The sequence below is a fragment of the Oreochromis niloticus genome, linkage group LG15 (assembly GCF_001858045.2).
Source record: "Oreochromis niloticus isolate F11D_XX linkage group LG15, O_niloticus_UMD_NMBU, whole genome shotgun sequence".
Lineage (NCBI taxonomy): Eukaryota > Metazoa > Chordata > Actinopteri > Cichliformes > Cichlidae > Oreochromis > Oreochromis niloticus.
In genome coordinates, this window is record NC_031980.2 from 10,898,380 (window position 1) to 10,925,348 (window position 26,969).

Consider the following 26,969-nt stretch of genomic DNA (forward strand, 5'->3'; position numbering starts at 1 on the left):
GTGACCACTATGCATGAAAGGGTTAATTAATTAATTTATGTTTTTTGCCAAGATATGCAAGTTATTGGTTGACAGCACTGGTACATCTCTTTTGTTAGCCTTTTTTATGCCTGAATAATTAATTGGTCACTGTTAAGTGGCCTAAAACAAAACAAAACAAAACAGAAAGAACATTCCTCTGAAAATGGTCAGGTACAAGAACCGGACTGAAAATAAATAACAAAGTGTCAAAAAAAAATGCTTTAAAAGACCTTCAGAAAGCCTGGAGAACTATTGCTCAAGAACACTTTAATAAAAGCAGAAGAAAGTGTGGCATAATGGAAGCAGAATATAAAGAAATGAGGAATGGCTTAAAACTTTTGAACAGTATTTTACATCTAGGATTCATAGAACATTAGCTAGTCTGCTATGAATTGGCCAGATGCCATTTAGCATTTTTAAAATAATGTTAAAAGTTAGTCATGGTGTGTGGCTAATGATGTACATACAGCAGAACTGCATGACTTTACAGGCTCTTCCTAGTCTACTGAAAGTGGGGTCTTCTAAACATTAAGGCTGTGTATTCAAGAAAGCAGACGGTTCATGGTAAAGAACAGAAAATATTACATACCAATCTCTCTAAAGAACTCCCAGATACCTTTAAATTCAGAATATTCCAAATCAATTCGGGATGTAAAATATTCATAACAAACGACTCAAAAATAGATTGACAGCTTCTTCCTTAATCCTTTAATCCTCATTAATTATTTTAGCAGCTTCACTTAATTGCAGCGCCTGAGCATAAAGTGTCTGAGCAGAGCTGTACACCCAACCGTCAGGTAAATACTGCGCTTGGTGCCAGTGCGTGACCGTGTGGCCGCTGCCATCACAGAGGCAGCATTAGCAGCTCTTCACAGAGGAGGGTAATGACGAGTTCTGAGACCAGCTATTCATGCAAGATAATGATAATGGCATTTTGGTGCCATGGCTATCATTAGCTCTAAATGAGTATCAGTGTGAGGGACTTGTTCAAGAAAAACAAATCTCAGTACTCAGATCTCAGTACTTTGGAAACATTCAAAGAATAATCAGGTTCTTGTTTTAGCATGTCACTACTTTTTTGTAATCGTATGCTTTTAACCATTTTTTTTGTATTGCTTGTAATGCTAAAACGAGAGTGATAATTATATGCTTTAGATGAATGTGCACATTATTTTTGCGTGCAGACAATTACAAAAAATAGCTACTTTTACTTTGACAGGCAATAAAACAGATCCCTGCAGTTTTATAAGGATCATGTCACTTAGAAGTGGTATAGTAGCAGAGCTGCTGTCATTTGAATGTATTATTATGAATGTCTGGTGTTTGCAATACAGAAGGCAAAAGTTGAGCAGTGGGGAACCTTGCAGGGAGTTCTACTGGGCATTTCTCTGTTGTCACGTTGCTACTCATTTACTCCCAGCAGGGATTTCAATTTCAAGCGGGAGCAGTATTAGGAATGAGATGCAACTAGAAACAGAATATACACTGACATCTACAATCACAGTGTCTGTAGGGAGACCTGCATCTCATTATGACTGACACTTTTATACTCCCAAGCCATTTGGTACCAATTAGAATCAAACTGATACTCACATTAGCGTGGTAATCACAAACAACTGTTGCACTTTGCCTAAAATGGCTTGTGACATCCCTCATCTCTGCACAATTAGAAGTGCGGTTAGCTTTGACACCATGCATTGTGGAGAATCGTCACGGGAAGTTTAAAGCGAAGCCATTATACGGGGTGTTCGTGCAAAAAAAGGAAAAAAAGACGACCCTCAGTTTATTACTGCTCTCAACAACCTCAATGAATTAAAATAAATACACAATAGGCTGTAGAGTATACATTTCCATCCAGAGAAAAACATACAGCTGTACACATGTGAGTGCAAACAGTCTCAGGGGAGAAGAGAGGAAAAACAAATCTACAAAGATTGGCTAGATTACGCTTATTTTTTCGATTTTTGAAAAATGTAGGAAATATATTAACGAAATTTAAAGAATGTCTTCACTGTTTCAACAATTGACCTAAACAGAAAGCGCCGTTGCTCGTTATTGAGCAAAATAGAAAATAATGGCAAAAATAGCAGCTTTATTTTTCTCCGTTTGGCAGTCTTCTGAAAAAAATATCAAAAAAACCATTCATACTGTAGAGATTAGTTTATAAAATATATATGCTTTTCGATTATGCAACACATTCTCATACCTCACATGTGAAGTGAAACCAATGTTTGGTTTGTTTTAGGTACCAGATCTACTTGGATAGGTTTAGTGAAAGAAAGGGATTCGACTAAAAATAGACCCTATCACAGGATTCTGTGTTACTCATGCAGGCCTAGAAAGTGGTTGGCCACCTCCAGGGAACCTCTTGTCACTAGGGGAAAAAAAAAAGAAAGAAAAAAAGAAGTATTTCCAGACTGGTTGGTGATTGGTTACTGGAAGTGACAAAGTACAAATACTTCGTTACTGTACTCAAGTAGATAAAGCGGGCAGCAGTGAATGCAGGTGTCCGTAGACCTCGGTACTTTATAGCATTTAGCTAACGCTACAGAACAGGAGCCAGCATGAAGGAAGTAACTTTTTTTTTTTTTTTTCTTAACTGTCATGAAATTTCAAATCCGGTGTTACTATCAGCTCAGAAAACATCACTGTGCAACAAACTGTTTGCGTCCAGTTTGTTGCACAGTGTGTTCCTTGCTAAAGGTACAGCTGCTATATTTCTTATCAGAAAAGAGCCTGATAAGTTCATTCAGAGATGGACAAAGACAAGAAAGACGGGACAGGGGTTATACTTAAAGTTAAGGACTTGATCAGTGATGCTTAAGCAGTTTTCATTTTCAATCAAATATCGCTCTGTATATGAAGTGTTTTGGTAGATTATGTATTTCTTAGTGTAAAACTTCCTGCAGAACAAACAAGTACACCCACTTTGTACAATTCAAATGTTGCATGAAAATACTCTGTAGTTTGTATGGGGTAAAGTGGTTAGCTTGCTGTACTGTAGTGAATTTATTTTATTTTTTATTGGTGTACAGTGGTTTGGTTGCTAGCATATGCCATGGTTGGCTGCAGTTTGCATGGAAGACGCTGATTTATCTGCAAACACTGGCTAAGTACGCAGTAAATAAACCAGTTTTTACTTTGAAGGCAAACATACTTTTTCTGGTTTGCTTTGCACTTTTTATAGTTTTCCCACTCTTGATGAGTATTTGGCCAGTGACAAATTGGTGTCTTTATTGTAAACAATGGGCAACAGCAAAAACACATTTTTCCCCAGTGACCTGTGGTTACGAGGGAGTCTCTAAGCCTTGTGACTGCCTTTTTAAGTAATCTATTCACAGCAACCAGTCCAGGAATACTCTTCTTTTTTTCCTCCTAGCAAGCAGTGGTTGCCAGGGTGTAGCCAACTGGTCTCTAAGACTGTGTGACTGGGGCCTAAAATCACATTAATACAAATATCTTTAAAAAAAAAAAAAATTACAACATTTTTGCAACAATCAGAGAGGTCACCTACATAACAAGCTGTCGTTTAACCCCCACCTGGCCGAACACCACTCAAGCTTTTCTCATAAGGTCAGGCTGTTCCCTGCTTCCCTGCTGTCATATTAATTTTACTGGAAATGCTTGTCTGTTTTTTCACTAGCCCAGCATCTAATTTCAAAAAGCTCCCACCTTTGTTGTGTGTGTGAGACAAACACAAACAGGTTGGGTCAGACAAGCACGCAATCTGTTCTTCCGTATCTTGATTTCTAGTGGTGTTCGTCTGCTGTCGCCTCATCCAGCATGGACATCGTGTGCAGGTGCTCCATGCATGCATTTGCATTAATGCACCTGATGCAAGCTACAGTCAATCGATATGCGAACAGCTACACAACACACAGTGCAGCAACAATTCCACAAGTGATACAGCGCCCCGCTGTTTCGCGAGCAGAGAATCTTACCTCATCATGCACAAACACTTATCTAATTCATCACAGTGCACGCAAACAAAATTAAAGCTAACGCTCGAGAGATTCCACCTGTAGAAAATCTTACGGCGACTACTTTGCAACAGTGATGAAATGTTACACTGTGATAAGGAAGCAGAATGCATGCATTACTGAGCTGCGTACAGATACCTGCAGCCACGAGGGAGAAATTCCTCCAAGTACAGTCAAATTACATTTGTCATGTATCATAAGGTAGAAAAGCAGGTACCAAAGCTAAGTGAAACAGCTGCTATGAGTAAAGTCTCTCCCAGAACACAAATTTGAATAACCCTTTACTGCATTTATATAGTTTCTTAAGTGATTTTAGCACAGTTCTCTCTGACTTCAAAGGATCAGGCACACAGATGTTAAAATTGGAAAACAGCAACTTTTGCCAATGCAACACAAATAGAAAACATGTGAATGCTTCTTTTTTTCTTTGGTTGCTTTCTCTCACTTGGTGGTGCCTCCCAACCACGAGTAATCTTGAGCTTTATTTGCCTCGACAAAAGTGCAGACTGTATTTGCCCTTCAGTGATTTAGCCTGCTCCCATTTATCCCTTAAAGAGGAAGGAAGGAGGCGAATAATGCACAATTAACACTTGTATAGCAACACAACATGCAAACAGTCTAGACAACAAAGCACAGTAACGACAAATATTTGGCAACACAAAGAATTTTGGCAAAAGGGAAATGTGAAAGAAACATCTGGAAGATCTTCAATGGTAATTGTTGCCATGATAAAGCTGAAGCACTTGAACCATTGATTTGAGGTTCTCCTCTCCTTGCTGTGCTGCTGATTGATAATCTAAAATATTGGATGGATTACATTTTTTGTCAACTCTGCTTCTTGAATTTTTATTCATTTTTGTTCAAAACCATTTCTCGTTTGGCGGTCTCCATATTGTGGAAATTTTCTAAAGCATCACACGACTTGAGCTAATCATTTTCATCAGCTTGCTTTAGTTCAGCTGTGAAGGTTAGCTTGGTACTCTCATAAAAAAACCCAACACATTTTCCTTATAAATGAATGCATATTAAACGGGTCGATGCAGGTTGATTGCATTTGCACAGGAAAATTTGCCAATTAATTCTATTAGTTTAATCAAGCAATACGTTTTTTTTCTATTTACTAACAAGTTGGAACAGCTGTAAGAAATCCAATAGAAGTTCTGAAAATGAGCAATCTTTTTTTGTGGATATAGACTATAGGGATTTTTCTCAAATGCTCATAACAGTAGCACCAGTCATTTTGCATTCTTACCCTTATTTAAAGGCAAATAACATTACCAGACAAAATCCTTCTGTCGGCCTCGGCAGTCTGAAGAACTTGACAACACTGAGCATTGATGCTGAAAAATGTGCCGGGCTCAGCCGAAGCGCCTTAAAGTAAAGATCACAGAAGAGTGAAACGTTTAAAGGAAAAAAAAGGGCGCTTCCAGGCAGGTTTGCCCGACGCTGCAGTGCCAGAACCACATAAAAATGACATACATGGGGAAAAAAAAGCATGCTCAGTATTTGTTTACAAAACAGTGTCAGACATAAGTGGATGTGGCCAGGATTTTGAATAGGTTCACGAACGAGGTCACAAGTGGATTCCAGCAGCACTGTGTGGATGACCCCTCCTATAGGATTTCAGTGAGCACTAATCTGCCTGAATGACCTATTCTCATCTCGCTCTCCCCTCAATTAACAAAGAGCCTCTGTCAGCGAGTTTTCCTCTGAGACAAAAAGGGGAGACAGGCAGACACGACAGACATGGAGAAGACATACACACAATAGATGAAGCTGCTCTGTTCCTATGTAATCTTTCTGAACTTAGAATGAGGAAGCAACTCGTGGTAAAAGTGTAAGAAATAAACAAAGCACAAACACAAAAAGCAAAGACTTGCATAACTAATGTTCCAGCTGTAAACCTACATCTCTCCAGATGAATCTACACTCCGTACATTTACAAATGAATCCAGCATTGTGTTTTGTAACTTAGCTGGTCGTATTTGTGGTGCTAGTTGACTTTTTAAATGTTGTACATGGTGTCTTTGTGCTTGACCCACAATGCTTTTGGCAGCTCAAACCAAAGTCATGATGTGCCTGTGGGTGTTTTTCTTATTTACAGAGTGGAGCTAAAGAGAGGCAGTGGAGTCTTATGCCCTAACTCAAGCCAGAATGGGAGCACTGATCATGCAGGCATATGAAAATATTAAAAAGAGACTACTCGAGCTATGTGAGAATATGTTTCAATCATATTTTGCACCCAAAAGAAGAAAGGAAAGCAAAAACTGAAAGGGCACTTAGATAGCACATCCTTCTCCAAGGCCAAGTCTACACGTGAAAATTTTTAATGCAGTTTCTGTGTCTTGACTACTGAGTCTTGGTGTAATTTTTTTTATGCTAATCAGAAGTATTTCATAGCATTAAAACATGCCATATGGGAATAAATGCAATACATTTTGGGTCTTTTCTTTCCTTTTTTTTTTTATTTGCACATGCAAATTCCCATCAAATCTTATTGGAGAATTTCAGTATTCCAATACTGCTAAAACAAGCCACTCTTGTAAAAGCTGTAATACCGAAAATTTTTGCCCCCATCCCAAAAATATACATATGAATAAATAAATAAGTAAAAAAATCAAAGTATGATCTGAAATGTGGAAAAAAAAGACAAGTCCTTCTTTCCACCCACCCTTTTCCTCTCTCTAGATAAGCAGAATATTAATAATAACCTCCTGCTTGTGTGGAAAATAGGGGGTTGGCATGTTCCAGGCCCCTGAGCGGCACTTGTCACCCTGCACAAGCCACATTTCCCTCTTTGCCAGTGCCTTTTCCGCCTTTGTGAAGACCAGATGAATGATTCCACTAAACCTCTGACCTTCAGTAGGGGGATACGTGACATGCAGTTAGGAGCGCATTAGCAGCTGAGAGCCCGCAGGCATGCCACGATTGGCTGACTCAGGTTATTCCTACAGGACATGCCTCAGTCCAACGCTTTAGGATTGAATGGCCAAGGATCTTCATCTATAGTAATGCATTCCTCCAAGGAGTTGATATTTAGCAGAATGGGGTTTAAGGCCAGGAGCTTGCCAGAGTGCTTCCAAATAAACTCACACAGTCACTCAGTTTTCAACACATAGTGACCTACTTCTTTAGCTTTGGCTTGCACCCCTGAGGAGTGATATGCTAAATGAAAATCAAATGAAGCAGTTGAGGGAATTACAGCACAGGCTTAAATCCCCTACTTCCTGTCAATAAATGACACCCTGACAGCTCTAACTGGGTAGCAAGCCCTGATCTCGGTCATTATGATTACTGTAGCAGGCATATCAGCGACGCCTGTCACTGGGCTTATTGTCCACGGGATCACAGGAGAACATAGCACCAAAAACCCTCAGCGGTGTTCCTAAATGTTGCCTTGGTAACCTATTAGAGTTGGAAAAAAATACTTGGAAAAGAGGAAAGATGGCAGACTTGACATCCCAAAATGAGCTGGCTGTGAATGGGGTTCAATGGGGGGCTTCACTCATGGCTGTGGGGACTGTCAACATAAATACCCAGGCTTCATGCTCACTTTTAGAAATAGGAGATACCCAGTGGAGAAGTTGTCACAGGGGTCAGCCAAATATGAAGAGCCTTTAAACGCATACAATATTTTGATGCTCTATAGCGGAGTTCAGGTGCATTGCCGTGTTAATGTAGTTCACAGTGCCGACATCTGTGTAAGTTCACAAGGGAAAAGGATCCTGGTTGGCAGTAATCAAACTGAGCCATTTGAGTATGTGCTTGTACATGCACGCGTGTGCACAGACACACACAGCTTCAGCACGACTTCCACCAAAAAAAAAGCATTGTCACTTCTGCTTGTGTTTTACATCCACTGCAGTTTTCCATCTCATCTCTGGAGACTCAGAGTGCTGACTCCATTGGAAGTGTCCTTGGCTCGGATGGTTTTTACTCAGCCACTGAACTATAAATGCTGGATATGGAACACGATTTTTACTATTAAGGGGACCCAAAAAAGCGAACCTGTGCAGACTGCATATTTAGAAAAATGATCAATTTTTTTTTTAAAAATGTAACTAAATATGCATTTTGTTGCCCCCCCCCAGATTGTGAAATGTTACCCTCTCACAGCTAGCAGAGGCAGTGATATCAGTTCACATGTTTCTATTCATCTCCCGATTCAGTCTGTAGCACACCGGCAAACTCCCAGAGAGAAAATAAACATCAAGCCAAATTAGTCTCATCAGACTCTATCTGACAACCCCTGAGCCTCATGGATATCGAGTAGTTGATTTCAGAGACCCCTGTGGACGAGGGAGATTCTAACCCGTGCTGAGATGCATGTCTAGTTTCTCATGCAGCACTCACAATGATGTGTATCTATTGCAAAGATCGGTTTCACAGCAGGCATGACACGGAAGGGATGAGACAGCCATTACAATGCAGCTAGATCAAAAAAAAGAAAGAAAGAAAGAAAAAATGCTGCTTCCTCTGATTGGAGGGGCGGACAAAAATCGGGGCGACCTTGTGTATTTGTGAAGCTGGAAAAAGAAGGCTGCTGAATATTTGAGGGGAACACTAATAAGTAAAAATAAATTTTTTTAAAACTTTATTTTTTCAAAAATGTTTTCAAATTCGTTTTTAGAATGAGCTTTTGGTTGAATGGAAGTAATGGATTTAAGATTTAGGGAAAATTGCAGCAATAAAAGAGAGTAAACTGCAGAAAATGAACCTTTTATTAAGTTATTTTCAAATACAAAGACAAAGCCTTTATACAAACTACGTAATCTGAATATAAAGCTCTACATGAACTGATTATATTGTACATACTAACAAGAACTAAGCAATTATTCAAAACTGACATTCAGAACCTCTAAATCCACAAAATCTTACCACGTCGTTACTTTTTTGTGGTTTTTAACTCTGGTAATACTTCTCTCCCAGTATGTGTTCATGTACTGTCCCCTTAAAAACATACTACTGCTTGTGTTGTAGCGTGACTGCCCCATCCATGTCCATCATTTGCACACATTCTGTAAAGAGGACATTAATTAAAAAGGAAGTCACATGTAAACACTGAAGAAAAACAGTTTCAGCAACCAAAGGTAATACAACCAACCATTCTGTTTCAACACTTGGAGCACAATCGCATTACCTAGAATGACCCCAGCATATTAAAATTACAAACCTCTTTCAGACCTCGTCAGTGAACTATGAAGGCAAGAACCCAAATAATAATGATAATCGTTCATTAGTCATAATTAATGTAAAATGTTCAATTAATTGTGATTGTTGAGGTCATATTGCCCAGCCCTCATACTAACCCTGATGTTAACACATACTGTGAGGTTACCTTGAGTGATTATTCTGTGTCTTGTCTAATAGCTTGTGCTTCGTGCCTACCGAGTGATTCCGGTTACCATCTTTTAATGAGTGGTAATAATAAACCAAAGCAGGCAGTCGCTATTGCAGCTACTTTGGTGGTACTCTGATACCATTTCCTCTTCAACGTTGTGTCGTGTTAACCTCAAAAGAAAGCTTGTTTTTTCTTTTTACTGTAGAGCCTGATGGCTCATTCGATGGCTCGATAACTCGTGTAAAATGTCTTGCGGAGCCTCCGATTCCATTAATGAGCTGTTCATTGTCTATGACTATGTGGATGGCTCCATAATCTTCCGGTCTCATCTGGTCTTGGATCCTGATTCACTCTCGACAGGTTATGTCCATACTAACATGTTTTCATTTAAGAAAGATGAGATGAGTATTTTAGCACTGTTTTAGAAATAATCCATACTACAAACATGGCTAAAAATGCATATACACTGTTCTCTAGAACCAGCTTCCAGTTTGGATTTGGGAGAAAAACACCCCTCTACTTTTAAGATTAGGTTTCCGTTTTAATAAATCATAGTTAGGGTCACCTGATCCAGCCCCGACTCCCCCCTCAGTAATGATGCATTAGGCCTAGCCTGCTGGGGGCTTCCCACGATGCACTTAGTGTTCATTCTTCAGTCACCTTTTTCACTCACTATTTGTTCATACACTACTGTGCATTTAATCATTAGTTATTATTAATCTCTTTAACCACAGCAACCTTGCTATGAAGTGATAGATGATTTAAAGTTACAGAATCGGCTTGCTGAGTGCGTAAAAGTCACCAACAGTCAGTTAAAAACCTCCACTGGCATTAACATCTGCACGAAAACTGTGCGCCGGGAGCTTCATGGCATGGGTTCCCATTGTAGAGCAGCTCCTGTAGGTGTAGTGTATAGGTGGCCCAGTACTTATGTACACCTGATATGGGAATTGTCACATCACTGGAAATAAGAACCTGTCAGTGTAGACAGTAGATGCATAAATTAAAGTGTGCAGCATTGACAGCAAGGTCAGAAACACCTGTAATTCATTATCCATGTTGAATTAACCACTGGTACTGATGTCTTTGTTTAATTCCCGAAAAAGGGCCATGTGATAAGGGCATGATGAATAAGGGAACAGCACACGGTGACCTAAGAGGCCCAGTCAGGAGGTGAATGGGGGAGTCTGTGTCTGAAATAAGGTGTCTCTTTTTCTCCGTTTCCAAAGACTCTGCTTTTGCCCATCCGGACTGAAATACAAACCAGGAGCTTTCAGACTAAAACTGGGTCAGCAGTGTTTTAAATGTCTAACAGAGGCAGTCATAAAAAGCCAGAGCATTGAAATAGCCATTAGTCTTCTGTACCAATTTCTAAGTACAGTGTTTGTTTCCTGATGAGAAAATTTTGCATTAGGAAAACATGAAATCCTCCTTTCACAGTAAATAGAATAGAATAGAATAGCTTTTTATTGTCACTGTTACAAGAACAGTGAAAGGCAGTTTGGCATCTCTCCATGTGTGTGGAGTACACAATAGCGTAAGTATTTACACAATGACAAATTTACATTTACAACAAGAAAGATATGTACAAGTTATACATACACCTGCAAACATACACGCACATACATACATACATATATGTATATATACATATTTGCATCCGTACATGCATACACACACATATTTCCACATACACGCTTACATCTATATACATACACATACATGCCATCTAACTAGCAGGTGCATTGAGAGGTGCAGTGTGATCAGTGATTTTGCACATTGAGTGTGTGGCGGGGGGATGATATTGCACATTGAGTGGGGGTGGGGGGGGTGCTGTTGGAACTATACTAAATAATGTTATAATAAATACAGTTTAAAGTGGTAAGGGTGTTGTTTGCATTGAAGTATAAACAGAAATACGATTTATAAATAAGGTGTAATGTCCATGAGTGTTGGCAGTGCAGTTATCCTCCAATCAGGGTGGAGGTAGGGCATGTTTGACAGCCTGTGGGTAAAAACTTCTGTTGAGTCTGTTTGTCTTCGACCTGATGGACCTGTAGCGTTTACCAGAGGGAAGGGGGGAAAAAAGTGAGTGCCCAGGGTGCGAGGGGTCTTTAATGATGATGCTGGCTTTCTGCTGAAGTCTGCCAGTATAGATGTCTCTGAGGGGAGTTAGTGAAGTGCCGATTGCCCGCTCTGCTGCCCTCACCACCCAATACAATTATACAAATTATCAGTATTTCATATGTAACATTACTATATTTGCTTTTCTTAATATACAGTGTCTTTTCACTCTGTTTAGACTACTACTGTATTTAATCATTACCAATTATTAAACTCCAGTTCTCTCTGTTGGCTGCCCCTCCCTGTGCCTGGTTCTGCAGGAGGTTTGTTCAGAGGGGATTGTGTTGAGGTTTGAGGTTTCTTTATGATGTTGTAAGATCTTTACCTTACAATATGAAAGCACCTAGAGATGACAAATTGGTGTGAATTGGCGCCATTTAACTAAAATGGAATTGAATATTAATTACTATTATTCTGCCTACAAAAGTAGTCATTACGGAACTTAATCAAGAAAAAGAGAACAAAAATCAATCATAATTTCTAGTAAAGTTAAAATCAGTACAGAACAGTTTTTAAATGTTCTCCCTTGAGGTATAAACAACATTGCTAGTGTGACTCAGTGTGCAGAACGCATCCGAGTCTGAGCCTCTGAAGACATAATGCCATTTCAAGACAAAACCCTCTTCAAGTCTCCCAAGTGAAGAGGACTCCTCATCAATATCCTGATTAGAATTACAGGAGACGCCTCGTTGTAATCAACAAGAATGCTTGATCTTTGTGCACTCTGTTGTGATTTTGCAGGGTAATGATCATGGAAGTGAAAAGTGGCTTTGATTTCTAGACAAACATGTTTAAGACTGCCCTACATTTATCTGTTGTAGAGGAGGGACAAGAATGCCTTCTTCTACAGAAGTATACATCTGATGATGGAAAAGAAAGGAAGGGGTAGTTTGTGTGTAAGTGCATTGTACTCAAAGGATGGGGAAAAATGGTAACATATTTTCACATGTCTTCCTTTAACTTTTCTCTATATCATTTCAACATAATGTCCAAACCAGAAACTCGACTGAAAGCAGATTATACAATTTCAATGGCCGCTTTACATAACAATTGATATAAACTCAGGCTGTGGGATTCCTGCATGACAATGAAGGCAGCCTCCACACATAATCCCTACCCTAAACTTCCAGTGCAGCATTGTAGTCTTCCTTCCAAACAAGCCAAAGAATGACTGCCACTGGAATCAGTAAAGGCTTTTTGTCATGTTCTGGGAAGTATTAGCAATGTAATCTAATTTTATAATGTACCTGTTTCACATAAAGATCTTAAGGACAGAAGTTCCTAGTAAGTAGCTGACACTTAAAATTCCTGCAGGTTTCTTTCCCAAGTTTTACCAAAACCAGGTGAAGTTGTGGCATCGCTCGTTTTAGGGGAGGGAGGGTCAGGAGCAGTTGAGGAGGGGTAGGTGGGTGGAGTCGCATTTAGCTGTTTCATAAATGGAGTGGACAGGGATTAGAGATGCAGAGGCTGCTGGGAGAATAAAACCCAATCTTGAAGTCCATTGTTCTGAACTGGCAGTGTGTTCTCATAAGTGGGGGGGGCAGTTTCATCTCTAGGCCGCAGACAAAGCTAAGTGACCATAACACTGACATCACAATACCGTTCGCCTGAGAACCGATCAATACAAAATGTTCCCATGCTGCGATGTAATCCAAAGCATACATTTCCTACATGCTCACAATTACTACCATATGAAAATCTGAGTGCGAGTAGGTGTATGGCCCCAAAGGGGGGGGGGGGTTAGCAGTGCTAAATTTCCCCATCTGAAAATGTTTTCTTAAATCAGGTGACAAAATTATGTAAAACATGTCGTTTCCACGCTAATAAGTTTGTTCTCTGATAGACAGACACTTCCCTCATTCACCATATATTCTAACTTCAGCACTCATTCTTGTATGAAATCAGTGTAACTGCCTCATACTCAAAGCTGCAAATGCTGATGAATACAGTTTATTGTAAATATAATTTCTTATATGTATGGGTAGGAGAGCAGTGGGGGTTCCATTAAAAAGTCTCAAATGAGAGAATACTCTTAATGACTCAAGATGCCCGTCACATATTTTAGCTCCCTGTCAATCAAGCTCGTCTCTCTGTATATTCCAGTTTTTCCCGTCGGTCTAAAAGTGCCGGTTTGTCCACCTGTCAGACCAACTGTCTGTCTTTATCTCTTCCTCTCTTTTGGTTTGACAGATCTGCCAGTCTGTCTATTTGTATTTCAGCCTGTCTGCACTGTCTGTAAGAAAGTGAGAATGAAGTGAAACTGGGTGAGGATGTTTGGCGGAGCAGAGAAAACGTGCGATGCATGACCTCAGCACTTAGGTTTGGATGAGGAGCTGTCAATTGGCCCGTTTATTGTTTGGCTTTTGTGTATGACATCAGCACTGATTCACAGCAAAGAGGTGAGATACCAGATTAATGACCGTTTCTCATGCTGCTGTGATCGCTTGGGGCACATTATCAGTCTGCTGTTACCACACAGGGGTCAGTGTCGTGAGAGGAATCTGGAAATATTCATATCCATCCCGTCTTTGGCTCTCCTTCTCATTAGTCCGTACTTTTCTTGCTATAAACTCCATTATTCAAATGCTCTTTACAAGCTTTTGTGTTGTAATATTTCTTCAAAGGCCTCCGTGTTGGGAAAAAAAATGCACTTAGTCTAATCCTCTTTAAAACAAAGCTGACTATCAGAAAGCTGACTGGTTACACAAGCTTTTGCCTTTCAGTAGCAGCCACATCAGGTCAGCTGCAATAAAGACATGGTTTCAGATGGATGCATTTAAAAATGAAGCTAAATCAAGTTAAGGCAAGCTTTTTCCTAACTTTGTTCATAGAAGACTTAAGACCACATTTACCTTTTAAGAGTTAAGCTGAGGTTAGAATGTTCTTAGCTCTTCAGATGATGGGACCAACCTCTGAATGTCAACCCTATTAACTCCCCTAAAATACAGCAGGATCGGTGAACACTGTCTGAGGCATGTTTCTTTTTTGGAAAGAATTCTGAAGGGCTATTAAAGTAAACAGTGGTTGGTTTGGCAAAGCCTTCTTTAAAAGAGCTGCTAACAAGAAAACTGTGGTTATGCTGTTGACCCACAGCACATGAATTAGAGTGCACATCAGGCAAAAAGGCAGCATCAGCAACATCAAAATGAGAGAAAAATATTTCTTGGGAACATGATTTACTCTCTGATAAGGTTAAGGAAAAACCAGAATGTTAAGCCGTTTCACAAAAATACTTGTTTTTACACACAATAAATACCTACGTGTAGAGTTAACCCTCTTTTGGTGCAAGATTAAAATGACAGGATTGAATCTGCACATTTCTCTTTGCAGAAACTTAAAATGCAACATCTTGGGAAGCATGTAAAGTGCGAATCATTGTCCGTCTCTGTGTTAGCCCTGCAATAGACTGGCGACCTGTCCAGGTCACACCCCGCCTCTCGCCCTATGACAGAAGTGCCAAAAAACTTCAGATCCTTTGAAGTCTGAGAAACTGTTTTTCTGACTGGATCTCTAAACAGTTTTCTGGTGATGCACTCAGGCACTCATTTTTGAGTCTATTGAATTATAGCTTGTAAATCTTGCTCATTGGCTAACAACTTGCCAGTCAGAAGTTGTTAGCCAATGAGCACGCCGCAGATAATCCTCCTTTCTGAAACCACCAAGTTTTACAGTCAGACCTGCCCCTCCTTGTTATGGTTTTGGTTTTATTTTTCTAAACCAAGATGGTGACAGTGAAAATGCTGAGGCTCCAGAATGAAACATCAGAAACCAATGGATGACGTCCACCTTTTATACTGTTCAGTGCTTATACTGGTGGAGTTACAAGCCGCTGATTTCTCTGAGGGGTTTTAAACAAGCAAAGGCTCTTTGTGGAGACTAAAAAAAACAAAAACACATATCATTGCCATACCATTTGATCAAAGCATGAAAGAAAACTGTCTGACCACGACTGTTCTATCAGTCTTTCTTTTTGCAATCCAAAAATCCCTGTACTCCTTATACAAACTGACCTAATGGCAGACTCGTGCCTCCAGCCTTGCTGCAGAATACAAAAACTGAAAAGTGTGCAGCAAGCTGAAACAGCACCATGCGCCAACAGTGATGACGTAACTTCTGGCATGTGCAACGTGCACAAGGACAACAATGGTGAGTGTAAACTGCCTGTAAGACGCTACAGTGGAATGTCTTCTTTCCTGGCAAGTGATTGACACTTAATGAATAGAACTATTAACTCTAACACACACAGAGGTCAAAAACCAACAATTAGTGTGATGAACTCTTCCTTACCGAGCATGTCTGGATTGACGAACTAATGAGTTTGACTAGTTGGCAGCGTCCCATTTGGGCAGAACTGCTAGAGTCAGCTTAACCTTCGCTCATTGAAAATTAATTAAACAGCAAAGAAAATGTTGCTTCATGCACTAATTAATGGTATATTAATTGTATATGTTAGTTTACTTTCTACTGTAAGAAACAACACATGCGATTTCTTGGAAACTGAGCTGTGTTTATATAGGCAAAGAAAAAGAACAATCACACAAAAGCCAGACTCATTTGTGTCAGAATGTGCTGTAAAAGCCACAAGTGCTTTCAGTATCAAAAGCAGCAAAGCACACAAGACTGGAGTGTACCTATGAAATATGTTCGGGTTTTTTAAAACAAGAGCGACAATACACAGTACGCATTTGAGTGTTCTTGCGTGGGTGTGTTTGAGGAATGTAGTAAAATGCCAGGTAATTAGAGTTCAGATTCAGGTATGTAAAGCCGCAGGGAAGCCAGAGCAAGACAGGCAGACAGACACTCAGTGGGTTCAGAATGGCTTAATCCCCTGCCAGGCACAGCCACTACAAAAGCACTCAGGTAGGGACGTATCTACACTGGTGTGGTCTCCGTGATCAAAGCTTTCAGCACAGCCCTGCCCTCATGCCTTGGAAATGGACCAATTAGAGGTAAAGGGGTGAGGGGAGGGTGACTGAGGGTTGGTTGCGCTGCGTTCCATACACCTAGCTGGCAGCAGCTTCAGACCATGTAATTATACACACTCCTGTCTGTCTCTCTAACACTCATAGTCACTGCTATCATGCCTTACTTGTCTCTCTACACCCCTGCATTACATCCTTTAAACACAGTCCAAGATAATATGGGCTGACATGAGCCAAGCTGTAGCTACATGCGAGACAATTAAGCTCTGTTGCAGGTAGTAGAGCTTTAACCCACCCAAAACTGCACCCTGCTTAAGGAAATCCACCCACTAAGATGCAGTTAACATTAGTAAGATGCCACATTTCTCAACCTTCATCAATCTGATTTATGATGCATGTCTGAGCCACGTGCTTAGCAAGGAATACAGCCATTGTTCATCCTTAACAGCTTCTTCTTCATAGGAAAGTGGATTATTTTTATCCAGTTAGAACATTGTAGTCGTGTTGCCCTATGTCACATGTTCTAAAGGAGCAGAGTATTGCTCATGAAAAGAAACCTAATGTCCAAGTCTCTTTTTTTTTCCCCCACTGTTGCAGCTCATATGCAGACTGATGCAGATTAGCGGCACTGATAAAGGTTAGTTGAAAACTGTTATTTGAATTTGATGAGCCAATTAAAAAAAAAATGCAAATAAAATGATTAAAAACTGACAGTTTTATCAACAGATTAATTTAACTCCTTTCTAAAACTGAAACAGTCAACATCCGAAATCACTGCTGAAGGAGGTCGTGATTCACTATTTGATGAAACTGACTAAGCCATAAATTGAAAATAATAAGCACAAGATCACGTGATATGAATCATTAGCTTGCAGTTATCCATTTGTCTAAAATCCATTTTTCTACATTCAGTTTCTCTAAAGAAAGGATTTGCTGCTTTTTGGAATTTTAAATGTGATGTTTGGATTATGGACTGCTGATTGGGCAAAGCAAGCTACAGCAGTGGCAGACTTTAAAAATAGTCATTACTGGGACTCCTATCATAACTCTCCATTAGATTTAACTTCTAGGAACCAGTTGATAAAATACAGATTTACCAAACTGTAGCTCATTCATTGCTGAACTGCCCCCCTTCAGCTTTATGAATTTTAACTTTCAGAAACACCAGTGTACGAGAAAGCAGCTTAACCAAACGCTTGAGCAACATTTAAATCTATGGAGCGCTCGTTTTGCTGATAGAATTACTGCATTACTGTGATAATCCCAACCTCTGTATTTGCCATTTAAACCTGCCATTCCTGGCAATGTATTACAGAGATTACAGGATGAAACATCTGGTTTAATGTTTAAATATCATTCTGTTAGTCTCCATGGTAACTTTTTAACACAGCTCTTTTAGTGTGTGATCTTCTGGTTCGTAGTTGTGTGGGAGTCCTGGATAATTAGCTCTTTTTCCCTGGACTATAGGTCACACACGACCACCTAGGACATTACAGTAAAAATCAGTACTTGAGATGAGTGACAGCCCAAGATTGCACTTAATATCCAACAGTGTGGTTGTGCATTTCTAGTAAAATTTGTCACTTTTTAATAAGAAAATTCACCCCTTGTGAGGCAATCACTTTGATTGTAGTAATGAGTGTGTGGAAAATAGAGATGTAGAGGGATAGAAAACATGTGCGCTCATGTTGATTTGCAAGTGAGTGCAATCTGGATCCTGACACAGACAGATGCTCCGGCCTGCTCTCTTGTCATGCCATCCTGTTGGGGAGAGGTGGGGCGGCTTGATATCTTCATTGTCAAAACTACAGGGTCATTTATTGTGCACATATAGTGCAAACACAGCAAAGGGTGCCGTTGTGTTAAGATTTCCTTTATGCTTCTGCACACGTTTTGGATGAAAGCAAGAAGCTGTTAGTGCATTTTGCATTTGCACAGCACTGAGAAAGACGTAGAAAAGAAATGTGTTACAGCAGTAACCGAGCATGTAGTTTCTGTTTGCCGTGGCTGACAATGAATCTGCCTTATGTGCACAAAACCATAAATTATAAGGAAGCTTTAAAGGCTTGGATCCAAAAGTGCTAAGACATTTTCTTTTAATGCCCAAGTCAAATGTTGCATGCAAATAAAGTCTCTTTCTCCCACCTGGCTTAAACAGTCACTATTAATGAGGTTTCTGTAGTACAGCTAAAAATGCAGTTTTAACACTCCCGTTAGACTCAAGCTGTAAGACTTTTAGTGACGCTAAAAGCAAAAATTAAGTATACGAAATCAATAAGTTTGCAAACGTGTGACTAAAGACCACCAACTAAAAGGTAGAAAGTGGAGTCTAAAAAGAAGCCAAACATACTTTAGTATTTATAATGCAGCTGGCAATCTTTTCCTGATGCAGGTAACATAGTATGCATGTCATCTGGACATGCTGTCGGGAAGCTGAACCTTGGACCAGAATAGCTCCGATAATGCATCTGTTATGAACGTGTGTCATCAGGACCCGTTCCCCAGCACACTGTGGAAAATGAAATGGCCCTGATGGCAGCGAGGCCTGCTTTATTTAAAGCTGTTACCATGACCGCATAACTTTAAGTGATACATATATACTGCACGTCCCCACATGTTACTTAAATACAACACATCTCAGAAGACTGAAGAGGGGGGCCTTAAAGCAGAGGACAGAAATTCAATCCTTCAACGCCAACTGAAGGTCTAAATGTTGAGATTATCATTGATGACGACTCCTGTTAATTGGAGAATGTTCAGTGTGTTTCTGTTGAATTGTAAGTCTTAAGCTCAGATCAAGTTCATGTAGCTGGAGAGAGGAAAAAAGAAAAAAAGTGGCTTAAAATTTAGCTGACCGTGTGAGAAACGGCACAGTAGGAACAAGCTCTTCTCGCTCCTTCCTGCTAAAATGAGACTGCCAGCTGCATATATAGTGTAAATTCTGCTTTCCCACATTTGCTCATGCTCCCAGGAGATGGGTGGTTCAGCATTTCTGACAGAGGGACAGACAGAAGCTCTCTGACTCACAGTACAAAAAGTTGAAACCCATCCAGTGAACGGATATCTCTTTGCAGTGATAACGTTTCTCGAAATACTGGACCGAACTGCTTTTGCAGGTATTGCTTTTGGCTTAATGGCAGAGCAAGACCGTACGATGTGCTAAATTTCTCATGATTTATTGCACACAGCAGTTTTTACAAATGGGAAGATGATCACATGAGCTTGAATCATTAGGCAGTCTAAAATACAAGACGAGAAAAAAAGAAGACGACTCGACTGCAAGATCCAGAAGACGACTCGGGGTGTGCAGCCTGTTTTATCGTCTAGGGCCAGATCAACATGACAGCTTTGTGTTTTGATCCAGCAGGGCACACACTGTGAGGTGAAAGGGTCAGTGTGATGGCCATCAATCTGCTTATCAAACTGATTTAAAGAAGAACTGAAAGTCGTGCGTTCAGTTTAAGCTTTACATAGATGCTTATAGAGGTCTCCAAACAGGAGTTGTTTACAAAAGGAGCAACTATAGGAGTGCATACAAGTCCTTTTCACTCTGCTGGGAATGTGAGCCATCATATAACCCTGACACGCTATATAATGTTAAGAGGAACTCACTCTGCTAATTAACTTTCTCTGTCCTCTCAGGACAATAGAGTGGGTCCTTGACTTCTTTATGACTTCCCCTTTATGAGTCCTTGGTTGATTATGCCTTTAAGGAGCTTTTAATAAGAACTGAGCAAACAGTGCTTTCAGCAGAACACAGAAAAACCAGAGGCTACTGGGAAAGGCTTTCTCCTTCACTGCAGGAAAAAGCCTGTCTTATCGTGATGAACAAAGAGTGAGGGTATTCTGCAGGAAAAAAAAAAAAACTACAAATGCATTCACTTGTGTGATGAAAAGGGTCCTCATTTGGGAAAAACGTCAAATTAATAGTTTTCCTTGCACATATTTTTCATTATGGGATAGAGTAGCAGCTACATAGCATGGGAGCTTAACTAGAAATCTGTGCCAGGTTTTTTTTTTTTTGCAAGCCAAATTTTGCGTCTTAACCGCAGTTGGCAGTTGGCCGGTAAATGTATATGATCTGACAGCGCTGATGATTCATTAAAATTGTTTTCGATTTTTTTCCCACCAGATCTTGGCAGCTTTCCAGTGAAGCCCGAGGGCTATCAACGGCCACAGCGGGCCAACAGGCAGTCACCTTATACAGAACTCAAATTTCCTGCTGTGTGAGAGTGTTGGGATAATAGCAGAGATAAGAGTACAGAAACAGGAAGTGAGGTGAGTGTTTGTCATGTAAGATGAACTTCCTCTTAAAAGCCATCTCTCTTTTTCTTTAGCACCACCCCACACCTTTAATGGTCTGCTGCCTCTCTTACATTCTTAAGGCCAGATACTTTTGGCACCCGCTACATGTGATCAGCTGTTCTGCGGGGTCAGAGAGAGGCCTTGAAGAGCTAACTTTCCCCACAACTTGACAGCACGTTCCTGACCAAAAAACGCCCACCGAGCCTTCACCAGAATTCAAAAACAATGTGCCCATCTATTTACAACTCTGTCTTTCTCTGAATGATACCAAGGTTTTTTTTGTATTTTTTTAAATCATCCACCCATCAGCACAATGCTGGACACTTGCCTCCGCAGTTTGTTTCAATGGACGGAAATTGGGAATGCAAAACAGACCAGTAGTGAAAGGACATGTGGCTCCATCAGCTTCCATACAAACAATGGAGAATCTCCCAGTGTTTAGCTTCTGCTTCCTCCTGACACACAGCGCTAACAAAGAGGCGCTATTATGACTGACTGTGTCTGCTGGTGCTGAAAGCAGCAGCCTCTGGATGAGATCAGCATGAGAACACATCTTCATAACTTGGCACCGAGCAGCCGGTACATCAATATTGAAAAATTTCGCTCGCTGAAAAGGTGCCATCAGCTTCAACCCAAAACATCCAGTATGGTTGAGAAATTTAAGAAATTATGTTAAAAGGACTTGATTAGAAAATAGAGCAACTGGACACAATGTGGGAATTTAGGTAAATACTGTATTTGCTTACTGCAATTATTTGTCTTGTGCAAAACAAAAAAAAAAACAGGTAAACAAAAATCTTCAAATGTCCTTAAATACTGCAGTTGTACATCAATGCATCCCCATCCCCCCCTGCACCGTGTTGGTATTACAGTTGTATGGATGTAAGCATGTCAGCTGCCTGTATCCTGTCCACATGTGCTGCGCTTCTTACTGGAAGCAAAACAAAGCAGCAATTAAACACGTATAACTCAGATCTTCAGAAATGATAATCTGTATTATTCCATCAATGTCTAACAATCTTTCAACCAAAACAATGAACATTAACTCCATAACTGCTGTGCATTCAACAACCAGAAAACTGGCGGCAGCATCTTCGCCGCTTGCTTTGTTCCCCGATGAGAAATCGAGAAATGTGCAACCGACGGCACAAGTGTTTGTTTACATCATAAGAAATAATATTCTCTCTCTCAGACAAGAGGTCTCCGCGGCCTTGATAAGGATCACGGGTATTTATTACACCCAGCAGAGCCCTTTCAGTGAATTGTTTGATAATGGGTTGTCTCCCACGAAAACATTCAGCACACACTAGAGAGGATTTATGAATCTCGGTGCCTATATCGCCTGTGGTTTTGCTTGCAAAGTACCCACGGGCCATGGTTCATGGAAATCCGAGTGCTGAGAGCACGGAGGACGGTTTAAATGTGGATGGAGATCTTGGTTATGCTACACAATGGCCATCCCTTGAGATTGACATTGTGTGTCCTGTAATTGCCCTATGTCTGTATCTCTGGTCTCAGTCTCCACTGGGGATGACATCTCATCTCAAGGGCAGGGCGAGGAGAGATATCTGCAGACCAATCACAGCTCAGTCAGTCAGACTCTATCAGCTGGTCACAGCGCCATGTCCCACACTCCTCTCACTCCTAATGTGGAGGAGAAAAAAAAGAAAAGAAAAAAAGAACTGGGCTGGAGCCAATTCAAAACTGCAGGGCTACACATATGCACAAACACACACGCACACACAGAAAGAGTGAGGGAAGCAGAAAGACCTTGACCTGACCAGTCCCCTCAAAAGCTTCAATGCCAGAGCTCCGGCTCTAAATAAATACAGCCTTCAAATGGAAAGATAGTTTAACCCTCTGGAATCGACACTTTGTTTCAGGCCTAGTCTGACAGTTAATCCCTCACAAATCCCAAATCTCTGTGGGATTCGCAGTTAGCCAAAATGGTTAAACGGACAAAATGAGCTTACAAAGCATGCAAAACACAAAACTGTTGTCAATTTCAAAAAGCCAATTTGGAATCGAGCAAATACTGAATACCGAGCATGATACCAAAGTTTAGATCCGACAAAATAAACGGTAGACGCATGTGTTAAGCCAGAGATAGTCATGAACATTTTCACAACTGCATTAACTCTGTAGCTTCCGGGTTATTTTCAGTCTGACTGGAACTAGACAATAAAAAAAGTTATTGGGAACACACCCTCAAATAAATTTGCAAGCCATAACCAGGATTCTTAGAAATACAGAGGCCCTTAGAAGCATGAAGACTTACTACAAATCCACACATTTTCAGAGCAAACTCATAGCACTTGTTTCTGCCTTAATTCTTCAGGCTCACTCAACATCTCAAAATACTTAATCAACAGGCTCAAAAGTGGCTAAATCAAGTGCGGAAGTCCCTGGCGACCACAAAGATAAATAATTCAGTTGTAATAGTTCAGCAGCCAGTATCTGATTTGCCTGTTCTGCTGACAAGTTAACAAGCCTGATGTTACGACAGAATAGACCTCTAAAGATGCCCGTGCAGTGTCAGGTCAGTTCTTAGCTGTGCAGAAAAAGAATACAGATCACATGACCTGCTCCTTTTCAATGGCTCCTCTCAAAAAGCCTCGCTCTATGCAAACAGCAGTAATTCAGTGGAGGCCTCTCAGCTGGTAAGGCATATGATTCAAACACTTCTGAAGAAAGGTCACTATCACTGTGAAAACAAGAGGCCCTCTCAGTCTGGCTCCTCACCGGACAGCAACAGCCTACCCAGCTGGGCTCTCTTCATTTACTGCCCCTGCAATCGACAACCCGCTGCCAATTCATCAAGGCAAAGAGCTAGGCCTGAGCCCCATGGGTCTGGCTGATCCACCCACACTGAATGCTGAAGCAAGTCGGGGGACAGGTGAGGTCAGAGTGGATTAATAATCAGGGTGTAAATTCCTCCCCACAAGGAATTGCAGACAGGGTGAAAGCTCCTCAGGCTCTACTCTCTTCTTATCGATCCGCAGCAACTTCACTCCCATCATTCACAATGACAGCAAGTACTCACACTTCTGCAAAGTGCAATGGTCCTGAAAATGTTTAGGAATCACACTGACATTTGCCTGTGACTCAGCTCTTTAGATGACGTTGAACACATCACTGAAATATGCTTTTTCTTTCTTTTTTTAAACCCAAAACACCTTTTAGCTGACAGAGGGCAATCTTTCAACCAAATGATGGATGATGTGAACATGTGACAGACCTTCCTTGCCACAAGCATCTCAGGCACACTACAAAACAACCCTTTCGGAAAGGATTTAATCCATGTTTAGTTTAAAAAGCTTTACTCTTTCGGCTTTGACTGATTTCTTTGACTCTTGTTGTGAACAGTTTCTTAAATCTGCTGTAATTTTTCACCTGATAATGGCAGTGAAGTAAAATTCAATAAGACTTATTTAGGCGTAAAAACGGAAAAGCTTACATTTTGGTGGCTATCATACTAAATTGCTTGTTAAGTGGGTTAATTTAAAGTATGTGTCTGCATGATTGCCTGTATATCTTGTGCTTTCATTAACTGATTTGATGAGGTCACAGAGTTCACCAGGGGTCCTCTTACCTTATTAGAGTAGGGCGGCTTGGCGAGGTTGATGCCATCTCTGATGAGTTTATCCCTGATCATGATCTTCAGCTTGAGCTTGGGGTAAATCATCAGCTCCCTCCTGTTGCCCAGGGTCAGGTTCCTCTGCGCCCCAATGTACCCGCCGTTTCGCCCCACCCGGTCACTGATGGGCTCGGTCCAAGACTTGGATCCCCGCAGTTTAGACTCGCACTCCACCAGGTGCCCGCTATAAATTTCGGCCGCGGGTGGCATGGGTTCAAGGGTGAAATACAGTCCACTGGCTGTCTCTTTGGCTTCCTCCTTCAGCCTCCGCACAGCATCGTGAATCCTCTGCCTGTGATGAGGGATATAGACGCCGATGGCATCCAGGTCGGGGTCTCCTATTTGTTTGCAAACCTCGAGGTCGTCATATCCATTATCCACAAAGGACTCGACATACTGGGAAAGCTGGAGGGTCTTCAGCCACTCGTAGACAATGACAGGTCCGTTGCTTGTCATTTTGGCTGATGCCAAATCGGCTACAACTCAAGAGCAAGAAGACGCTAAAGTGATCGTTGCTTTCCCATTCCGCGTTTCAAACGCATTGTAAGGTGATCAAATATAACGCGTGTTTCCTTTGAGCGTGAGAGGCGCAAATAACTGGATCAAAATAATTGTGCACGAGCCATTCCAAAGGTCTGGTTACCATAACCAAGTCTGATGTGGATGAAATCCTGAAAAAACGACTGAATAAAACACTTTTCCTGACACAGTCTGAATGACAAACACCTGTCAGTATTTAGACTACAAATGAAGAACCCTTGGGGATAACTTGAGGGCAGCTTTCAAGCCACGTTACTTGATCATCGATTTTACCGGCCCACGGTGACTTACTATGTGCAGCCACTTAACCAATAATTACGTTTCCATTAAACAAATATATTAAAAAAGAAAAAAAAAGAAACTGTCATTGAAGCAGTAGCGTGGCCAGATTTCATTCCTTACGCGGGGCAGCCTTTAACAGCTCTTGCTCCTTCCCCTTAAGTCCTTTTCTGTCGCCAAAACGGCAGCAAGCGAAATCCAAATAATACCAAAAGATCTTCAAAATGACAGAAAGTCCGCAGCCGACGCCTGACAATCACAGGGCTCCGCGTCCAACCGCTCCGTCTACGCGCAGACCACTTCTTCTTCTTCCAGGCGGCACATCACCACACTGGAACTGGAGCCAAGAGCCAACATGCTGCTCTGCTGCTGCTTCTGCTCCTCTGACGTCCACGCCCCCCGAAATTTCTCTGTACCCATTTAAAAATAGTGAGCCTTTTTTTTAAACCCCCCAACAGCAACTTGTCGCGCAGCTCCGAGCAGTCAGCGGGTCATCAGGTTCCCATCGAGTTGTCCGAAGTTGCTCCGAAACGAAAAGAGAGTCTGTTAAACCTGGCGCACAGTCCGAACGGATTATCTCGCTGCTGGTTTGTTTGACATTATTACTCCCCTACGATTTGATTTCGTCCACCTCTCTCTCTCTCCCTATCTCTCTCATACACACACTCTCACTCATTCAGCATTTCCACGCTTTGGTTTCTCAACACGCACGGGCTCCCTCTACGTGGTAACTGTGGAACTGAAGATTTCAGCAGCAGGATCCGACTTAATAACCAGAAAAGAGAGAAATAAAGAGAGAGAGAGAGAGAGGCTTGTTTGTCCATGATGAAATGAGCAGACATCTCCTGACTGTCCAACACTGCACTTGAGTCCCTATCAAACTGCTAAAGCACTCGATCATTAGTATGAGACAACAAGTCAAACTGTCAGGGAAAACACAGAGACGCAGACAACTAAGAGAAATAACACAGCTTGAGTAGGACCTGTCTGGACTGTCCAAACGGATGCCAGGCTGCCCAGTGCTGATGCATGCTTTATCAAATGTGAGCTGACAGCTTGTTAGGGGTCAGTTTGATACAATCACTATATCTGCTCTAAGCTGGAAGTGATTTGCCTCAGCCTATTATGACATATGGCAGGGCGAGAGAACAAGTACTCGAGTCAGGGAGGAGTGAGAAAAGCATATCAAACAGCCTTGTTTTTGGGGAAGCTGCATCACAAATCTGCCAAATGCATGTCAGAATGTCAGAGGCGTAAGCAAGGGGAGATGTTTCCAGTCCAATCAGAGCGGGTTAGCATCTCCTCTGATTTACATGTCTGTTGCTGTCAGTGTAATTACTTCAGAATGCTCTATTGTCCCCCTATACTTTGCAAAAAAATAAATAAATAAACCATATAAAAAGGGGTTTAGCTACTGTGAGCAATAAAACCCCAAATGAGAACAGCATGATATGATAAATTGGAGTTTACATTTAGCCTGCATACAGTATAGTGACATTATCATCCATGGTGAATATTCAGCCAGAAAATAAGCAAATAAACCCCAAACTTTCACGTGGGTGTGTTGGTACAAATACTACTAAATCAAGTGGAACACTACAGGGCTACAATGGCCATCTGAGGTTTCCAGAAAAGCAAGAAAGTCAGACAGCAGTGTTAAAATGCTCGACTTCACCACAAAGACAAGCACACTTGGTAAAAGTAAATAAGATAAAGCTAAATTGGACTCATAACAATGCACACTCATGATCATATAGAAATAATAAACACAATAAAAAGAAACTGTTAAAATACCAGAGGGTAGACAAGAAAATCGCCTC

The 26,969-nt window shown here is 41.0% G+C and overlaps 1 protein-coding gene across 6 annotated transcripts in view; it reads right to left on the reverse strand.

The window, feature by feature from the left end:
* The window catches only part of sash1a (SAM and SH3 domain containing 1a), a 160,196-nt gene extending 134,344 nt beyond the window's left edge, over nt 1–25,852 (reverse strand). For 2 of the 6 annotated variants that reach the window (XR_003214303.1, XM_025899206.1), the window contains exon 1: nt 24,286–25,851. Coding sequence is in view for 5 of the 6 variants with exons in the window: in XM_025899206.1 (XP_025754991.1) it covers nt 24,286–24,786 (501 nt within the window). In the remaining variant the exon portion in view is untranslated. Of the gene's footprint in view, nt 1–24,285 lie in introns of all 6 variants that reach the window. The other 4 variants (XM_025899208.1, XM_025899207.1, XM_013274205.3 and 1 more) reach the window with 4 other exon arrangements.
* Between the last annotated feature and the right edge of the window lie 1,117 nt (nt 25,853–26,969).